The sequence below is a fragment of the Xiphophorus couchianus genome, chromosome 16, assembly GCF_001444195.1.
Source record: "Xiphophorus couchianus chromosome 16, X_couchianus-1.0, whole genome shotgun sequence".
NCBI lineage: Eukaryota > Metazoa > Chordata > Actinopteri > Cyprinodontiformes > Poeciliidae > Xiphophorus > Xiphophorus couchianus.
This window is the reverse complement of record NC_040243.1, coordinates 9,488,137-9,496,964: the sequence shown is the minus strand read 5'-3', so window position 1 is coordinate 9,496,964 and position 8,828 is coordinate 9,488,137. Positions and strand designations below refer to the sequence as shown.

Below are 8,828 nucleotides of genomic sequence, written 5' to 3'. Positions count from 1 at the left end.
GTGCTTTGTAGCGGCACCACCGGAAGTTACATGGAGGGCTACACGCTTTGAGTTTGCAAGCTAGTTTAGCTTTTCAAAAGTTAGCACTGAGTTTTAACTCCAGAGTTGATACTGTCTTGAAAGAAATGCCTTCCCTAAATGGAAAAGCTGACGTTATATTTGTAAGTAATACAAATGAAAATACTATATAATGTATATCGCTATATCTAACATTAGTTGTTGCTAGCTAGCGTAAACCTAGCCTGGCTGGGTACATAAAATTGAAAGAGACAGTTGTATTTTGTGTGTTTTCAAGAAGTTATACTTCATTATCACTTTATATTGCTATCAAGACATCGTAGCAATATTAACCGTAGCACTTTATTTTGCTGTAATGAAATAAATTCAAACGTCACTCTTTCGTAGATTTTAGCTTACATCGTCTTTCGTGTTTGCTGTTTGTATTACTTTTTCAGGAGGATGATGATCTTCCTTATGAAGAGGAGATCATCAGGAATCCATACTCAGTCAAGTGTTGGATGCGCTACATTGAATTCAAACAGAATGGAGCCAAATCCACCCTGAACATGATATATGAACGGGCTCTGAAGGAATTGCCTGGAAGGTAACTTTTACTGAAAGATAAAATTGCACATTTTTGGTAAATGTGCAAATCTCTCTTTTTTTAAAAAATCAAAATTTCCCATCATTTTTACAGCTATAAATTGTGGTACAATTATCTGAGAGAAAGGAGGAAACAAGTCAAAGGAAAATGCATTACAGATCCAACATATGAAGAGGTCAATAACTGCCACGAAAGAGCACTTGTGTTTATGCACAAGGTAGTATTTACTCAAAATCCAGCAGTATAACAGTAAATGAAATAATGCATACATTGAAAACATTGTGTGCTCTTGGGTGTTTTTTTAAACTAACCAATATTTGTTTTCCATAAATGTAGATGCCCAGGATATGGATTGATTACTGTCAGTTCGTGGTGTCACAGTGTAAGATCACGAGAAGTCGGAGAATGTTTGACCGGGCTCTAAGAGCACTACCTGTAACCCAGCACCCACGAATCTGGCCTTTGTATCTGCGTTTCGTTCACAACCTGCCCCTGCCTGAAACAGCCCTGCGGGTATATCGAAGGTACCTTAAGGTGAGATCATGGTGCACAAAGCATTTCTGTACAGCACCTGTCATGTAAGAAGTCATGCTGTAATTGCATGTAGGGAAATTTTCTGTAATTTTACTGTACAGGCTGTATTTTTGCTTGTGTGGTAACATTTTACGTAAATTCCTGAAAGCTCTTTCCTAAGTAAAAGTATTTGATTGTTTTTTGTTTTGAGAATAGCTGTGTTATGTGTTTCAATCAACAAAATATATAGTTTTGATTCTGATTAAGAGAAGTTTAGCAGCACATCTTCTAACATTCTTCTGGTATTTGCATATTGCAACATCGTTTTAAAGGTAACAAAGATTATGCTCTAGAAATTTAAGTACAGTATTTCTCTACATTTTCCAAAGTATTCTGTCTTCTCTTTATACATTGTAGCTATCTCCAGAGAACGCAGAAGAGTACATAGACTACTTGCGGTCTGTTGGTCGCTTGGATGAAGCAGCTGTGCGATTAGCAGCAATTGTAAACGATGAAAGCTTTGTGTCCAAAGAGGGCAAGTCCAACTATCAGGTAAAATGTTATTTTAGGTCTAGCACCTTCAAGTATGTCCGTATTATTCTGATCATAATAGCATATGAATCCTTATTCTGCGTGTATTTTTACTTTTTTGTTTAGCTGTGGCACGAGCTGTGCGACCTGATCTCTCAGAATCCTGATAAAGTGACCTCTTTAAATGTTGGAGCCATCATACGAGGTGGCCTCACACGCTTTACAGACCAACTTGGAAAACTTTGGTGCTCTTTGGCTGATTATTACATCAGGAGTGGTCACTTTGAGAAAGTACGTTTCACTGAATTGCTTACATTTTTATGTATAAGTCAGTTTTAATTTATTATTTTAAACTTTTGCTCTCTATATGTGAATTATATGTGATTATATGTATATATGTGATTTTTTTTGGGTTGTTGAAAGGGGATGCATGATGTGTCATAATGGTTTCTTTGTTTTTTCAGGCACGGGATGTGTATGAGGAAGCCATACTTACTGTAGTAACTGTGAGGGATTTCACTCAAGTGTTTGATAGCTATGCTCAGTTTGAGGAGAGTATGATTGCTGCAAAGATGGAGACCACTGCTGAGATGGGACAAGAGGAGGAAGGTTTGTATGAGTTAGCATTAAGGCACCTTTCTTCCACAGTACCACTTATAAGTGGCAGTTTTTTTCCTCTCTCCAACCAGATGACATAGACCTGGAGCTTCGTCTGGCCCGCTTTGAGCAGCTAATTGCCCGGCGGCCACTTCTGCTCAACAGTGTATTGTTGAGGCAGAATCCCCATAATGTGCACGAGTGGCACAAGCGAGTAAAACTTTATGAAGGAAATCCACGACAGGTAAGTTTAAGGGCCTGTATATATTTTATTAAAAATATTTCTATATCTCTAAGTATCTATCACACAGTACTGATAAATGGATCAAATATAATATGTCCACTCCAGATCATCAATACATACACTGAGGCAGTACAGACAGTGGATCCAATGAAGGCCACTGGAAAACCTCATTCTCTCTGGGTTTCTTTTGCTAAATTCTATGAGGAAAATGAACAGCTGGATGACGTAAGTTACCAAAGTCTTCCCTTTGGAGCTGCATGGATTCTTTGAACTTAGGATGGATGATAGTTTTTCCTTTTAATTTATATGTCTCATATTTCCTGACTCAGGCCAGGACAATCTTTGAGAAGGCTACTAAAGTAAACTACAAACAAGTGGATGACCTTGCTGCAGTTTGGTGTGAATATGGAGAGATGGAACTTCGGCATGAGAATTATGATCAGGCACTACGCATACTGAGGGTAAAATTCTTCTAGTAGATATTTTTGTTGATTACAGATGCTGTATCAACATGATTTGTTATTTTTTTCTTCCTTTATTGCTGTTTGCTATTTTTTATCGGATGAGACAAGGAAAATACTAACACACCAAACAGCAAAGCGTTTGAAAAGCTATTTTCAAAAAAAAAAAACTTCAACGATAAGGTCCTACCAACATAAACTATTCTTTGGAAGTTATATCTGATTTTTATCATTTCAGCATATTATTAGCACATCATCCAATAAGTCTAATCTATTGTTTCAGTTCATAACACTCCAGTTATAAGTTTAGAAGAATATCCAGATTTACTATGTTATTTATTAAATCTTAGTGTGTGAAAGTTGTTTTTTCCAGCTCAGACCAACAATTTCTGCTGAGTCAGAGCTTTGCATCATTTCCACTTCATATGTATTCATTGGATAACAGTGGATAGCTAAGGCTGCCTTGTAATAGAAAACACTTCAACCAAGCCTGACTTAGGAAATCTGCCTTGACCCACTGGGGATTGATTAGATGAAAGGGAGAGGAACAAAAACACAAAAGCACCAAACAAGAGAGGAACAGTAAAGAATCTGGAGTGCAGAGAAACTGACATGTTGAATTTGTTTTTTTTAAAAATGATACATTTATCTTAATGTATCATTTTCTGTTCAAAGTGTGTCATAAAATACTATCCTTTATCAAAAGCTACAGAAAGACTGTTCAAATGATAACTGTTCACACTTACAAACAGGCTATTTGACAAACTTCCTTATCCTGCCTCCCAGATGTCTACTAATATGCTATGAAAATATATTTGGTCTCAAAACAAAGGACTAACCAATGCAGCATGATGCATTACAAGTAACAAGCACATTGCTTTTCTATAAACTAGGTGTTTAGGGACATCTATTGACAAATTCAGGAACTGCAACAATACAAACATATTGCAAATGAAGCATATGTTTGTGCTCTGTAACAAATGAAAGAAAAATTACAAAAGCATGTAATATTTTTAGTTGTTCTGAAAGCATTAAGAATGTAATGATATTTCATTGTGTTTGGTTTGCTTCATTGTATTCAAGGACTCACTGGTGACACAACATTCACATGAAAACAGATTGTTTAGAAGTCATTAAAAAGAAACTTATTGAACATGAATTTGTGAAAGATGAACATTTAAGGCAAATACTTCAAATGCATCACTGTAAAGCAAATGAAACTACTGTATTTTTCATTGCCATGTGACTTATTACTATTGTAGCTATAACACTAAGTTTATGTTTTTATGATTTTTGTATTAGAAAGCTACAGCAATCCCATCTAAGAAAGCAGAGTACTTTGATTCATCTGAGCCAGTCCAGAACAGAGTGTACAAGTCTCTGAAGGTCTGGTCTATGCTGGCAGACCTCGAGGAGAGTCTCGGGACTTTTCAGGTATGTATATAAATTTGTAGATGATGACAAAGCACATAATCAGATCTATATTTTTCTATTTCCGTTATTAATTTCTATTATCTCATTATTCTGGTTTTGATCATTAGTCTACAAAAGCAGTGTATGACCGCATTATTGATCTACGCATTGCCACTCCTCAAATTGTCATCAACTATGCCATGTTCCTTGAAGAACACAACTACTTTGAGGAAAGCTTTAAAGTAAGAACATTTGAACCAATTCAGGAAAGTGTATTTTGTCACTCATAGTTGTATTTATATTTGATCAGTTTAAAAATGTTTTCATCGTTTCCTTCCTTTCAAAAGGCATATGAACGAGGGATCGCTCTCTTCAAGTGGCCAAACGTTTATGACATCTGGAACACTTACCTTACCAAGTTCATTGACCGTTATGGCGGCAAAAAATTGGAGCGAGCCAGAGATTTATTTGAACAAGCCCTGGATGGCTGCCCTGCCAAGTTTGCCAAGAGTAAACAGCGTTTATAGCACAGCACAAACATTTTTCAGTATTACATTTTATGTTCTTATTCTATCTTGTAAATTGCTCTAAAACATTGTTGTTGTTTTCTTTTTATTTGTTTTTAGCCATTTATCTGTTGTATGCCAAACTGGAAGAGGAGTATGGATTGGCACGGCATGCCATGGCTGTCTATGAAAGAGCAACACAAGCAGTGGAAACTGAAGAGAGACACCATATGTTTAACATCTACATCAAGAGAGCAGCTGAAATTTATGGTGTTACGTACACCAGAGCTATTTACCAGAAGGCTATTGAGGTGAAGTTTTAGTTACATAAAACAATACTTGGAAGTGTTTCTTCTCATTCTTCTGCAGGTTATGCCTCATAGAGTTCCAAAGAAAGTTGTTTTTTCACAAAATCAGTCAAATAAAGATAGCTGAATTTCTGTTTTTCTTAGTACCTAAAAACATTCCTCAGCTAAACCAACAATGATTCTAAACCATTTTAGAATTATATGAAATAAAGAACATCACAATAGTCGCACATAAAGAGTAATGCGTTCAAGACTTGTAATTCTAATTGCAATATTTATTGTATGAATAGTAGTTTAAATTATTACATCTCAGTTATCAAGCTTCATACCCACAAAGAACTTGTATATTTATAGTTGACGAACTATTGTGCTGAGCTTGCCTAGAATGATAAAACACGTCTAAGATTGCAACATTTGTTTAATTTACAAAGCATATTTTTATCTTCTAAAAGTGTTGTTTTATAAATGCTGAATTGGCTGACATCTGAGGATTACCTTTTATACTCCACCAGGTTCTGCCTGATGAGCATGCGAGGGATATGTGTATGCGATTTGCTGACATGGAGTGTAAACTTGGGGAGATTGACCGTGCCAGAGCAATCTACTCCTACTGCTCTCAGATCTGTGACCCAAGGGTGAGAGAAACCACCTTATCTAAATGTTCTCTTAGTAAAGTGTTCAAAAATATGGTAAGTCATTTGGATATATTTATCGTCTTTTAGGTGACAGCAAATTTCTGGCAGACCTGGAAGGAATTTGAGATTCGCCATGGAAATGAGGATACAATTAGAGAGATGTTGAGAATCAAGCGCAGTGTCCAGGCTACATACAACACCCAGGTCAACTTTATGTCCTCGCAAATGCTGAAGGCTTCAACAAGCTCTACAGGCACTAGTAAGACACCATATTTGACAGTTGGGCCCATAGTTGTTTGTTTCCCTTGGTTTTAGTATCTGCTTAATTCCTTACTCATGAAGGTCTCTTATGCTATTACCGCAGTCTAAAGACTTGTCTTTCTGTTTTGTTTATTCCTATTGTAAGATTATTAGTTAGTTTATTTTATTGTAAGATTATTAGTTAGTTTATTCTGTTGTAAGATTATTAGTTACAGCTATAAAAACAGCTATAGAATTTGAATATTTTATAAATAAAACGGTGAAGGCCATGCAGAGACAAGCTAAGGACAATAGTTGCTATCAGAATTAGAAATATACGTTATATAACATAGTCGCATTTGATAAAAGCATTTGATTCATATCTTGACTTAATCTTTCAAAGTTGGAAAAGTATGCTATGGTATTTCTGTATTCAATTATTTTTTAAGCTATTCAGCTGGGAAAATCAAGTTTGAGTCTTCAGATATTTAACATTAACAAAAGTAAATAGTTTAAATAAAGCTGAAAAATGCAAGCACTTCTCAAGGGTTAATGTGAGGCAGATTATGTTTCTCCACTAAAATAAGGTAAGCACTTCCGTAATCCCCAGCGGATTAATTTACATACCAATAAATCTAAGGCTACACCCCAAATTATTCAAATACCTGATAGACATAATTTTACATTTATTTTATTTCAGCCTAAAAGGTTATTTCTGGCAGAAATTTAGACAATTTTGATTGATCTATTTTACTTTACAAAAATAGTTTCCAGAAATGAAGTAAACCTTTTTTCTTTAATTAAACCTCCATTATGGGCAAAACTGCAATCAAACCGTTTTTTGTTTTTTTTATAGTTCCTGAAAACATTTTGTATGTTTATACTTTATATTTACTATTTACCTTTGGTGATGAGTTCCAAGTATTTGAGGTTGGAATCACCCTGATCTTTCGCGCCTCATATGATTCTCCATCAAATTGAAGTAGGGGAACCTTGCTGAGTCACACCAAAATGTTAATATTACTGTCCAATATTGTTAATATTACTGATCCCAAATTTTTTTTTCTTTTTTCATGTACAACTCTTTTTTTTTTTGTTTCCTCCCCTCCAGGGGGTCTTTTGTGGGCTCTAGTGTCCCTTATATGAAAATAGGCTGACAGGAAAGGGGGAATGAGAGGGGGGAAGACATGCGGCAAATGTTGCCGGGTCCTAAAATCGAACCCGCGATGGCCGCATCAAGGACTCAAGGCCTCCAAATGTGGTTTGCGCTAACCCCTACCCCACCACAGCACGCCCCTTCATGCACAACTTAAACATATTTATGATCACAAAAGCAAAAATAAAGCATATTGGGTCAGAAGAAAATCCACACATTTTCTGTCCACTGGAGTGTTTTGTCACTTGATGATCTGTGTAAACTATATGGGATATTCAGAGAAATCAGTTTAGGAAATTTTAACTTTAAATTTACAGGATGTTAAGGAATTTAGGAGAAACATGAATAATTTATATGTTTGTCTCAATATTTTCTATTTGGTGTCAGTTTCAGATCTTGCTCCTGGCCAGATGGGAATTGATGATATGAAAATGTTGGAGCAGAAAGCTCAGCAACTTGCTGCAGAAGCTGAGCAGGACAAACCCAAACCCAAGGAGAAAATTCTGTTTGTCAGGTTTGTGGTTCAAACTTTGATTGACTAAGATATTAATTCACAGATTTTATGAAAGCCATCACTTTCAATGCATCACCATTTTCCTTATCTCTCCATACAGGAGTGATACTTCTCGTAGTGAGTTGGCTGAGCTTTCCAAACAAGCCAATCCTGATGAGATAAATATTGACGAGGATGAAGATGATGATGACCAAGAACCCGATGGTTAGTGTAAAACAAATTAAAACTGTGGTGTGAGGGGGGTGAATTGCTTGCTTAAGCATTTCTGTGAGTCATTAAAAATGCAATTTTCTCTATTTTTTGCCTTTACAGAGGTGCAGCTTGAGCAGAAGAGCGTTCCAACAGCTGTCTTTGGAGGTCTTAAAGAGGACTGAAAAAATGACTCATTAAATTTTGCAAAAATCCAAGCTTATGTAATATTTCAGTGGCTACATATTTTAGATTACAGTGAATGTTTAGATGTATCATTAGTTTGATAGAATGATACAGACATCCTAAAGAATTAGCAGGAGAACTTTCCCTTTAAAGTTTTGTTTTTTAGGTGAGATTTTGACCACATGATGTCAGTAACTCTTAAAGCCCAGCATGTTTATTTTATCGGGCATTTTTTAAATGATATGTTTTGTTTTAGTTGTATACTTATTCACACTTATTTTTCTGAAATAAATAAATTTAATACATTTTTTCTACCAGAACAAAATTTAAATATGTTTTAATTGAAAGCTATGTACCAGAACACACAGGGGAGGAACACGGTTTCATCAGCTTTGAATGTTACAACTGATAATGTAAAGAATATCCAAAAAGTTGAAAACTTGTAGATTAATTCTAACTTTGTCGTAATTCAGTTTGAGGTGTGGTTGCTTTTGTACATCAAACTGTTTGTTGTTGAATGGTGGAATTACATAAAATTTCAAATAATCAGTAAATGTTATGTAATAGAGTTTGATTTCTATTTTATTCAAATTTTATAATTCATTTTCTTATTCATATAGATAGTAGATAGTAATGTTATAAAACTGGATAAAGAGGTAAGTACTTAAATCTGACATAAATTAGCAAGCAAACTTGCTCAATATCTCAGCTTTAGACACCCCATCATCAGA

General features: G+C 35.3%; 1 protein-coding gene across 2 annotated transcripts; it reads left to right on the top strand.

The window, feature by feature from the left end:
• Positions 1-8,651, top strand: xab2 (XPA binding protein 2). Of its 2 annotated transcripts, XM_028043166.1 has the most exons (19): positions 1-161; positions 456-604; positions 698-821; positions 941-1,138; positions 1,535-1,669; positions 1,775-1,939; positions 2,113-2,257; positions 2,338-2,489; positions 2,595-2,714; positions 2,819-2,950; positions 4,253-4,384; positions 4,492-4,605; positions 4,711-4,873; positions 4,990-5,180; positions 5,690-5,812; positions 5,900-6,071; positions 7,596-7,722; positions 7,823-7,926; positions 8,035-8,651. In XM_028043166.1, the coding sequence occupies exons 1-19, from the start codon at positions 126-128 to the stop codon at positions 8,094-8,096; spliced, it is 2,544 nt and encodes an 847-aa protein (XP_027898967.1). In that variant the 5' UTR covers positions 1-125; the 3' UTR covers positions 8,097-8,651. The 2 variants fall into 2 exon arrangements, with proteins under 2 accessions (XP_027898967.1, XP_027898968.1); XM_028043167.1 differs by lacking the exons at positions 7,596-7,722; positions 7,823-7,926 and having other exon boundaries at positions 5,900-5,973; positions 8,049-8,651.
• The last annotated feature ends 177 nt before the right edge of the window (positions 8,652-8,828 follow it).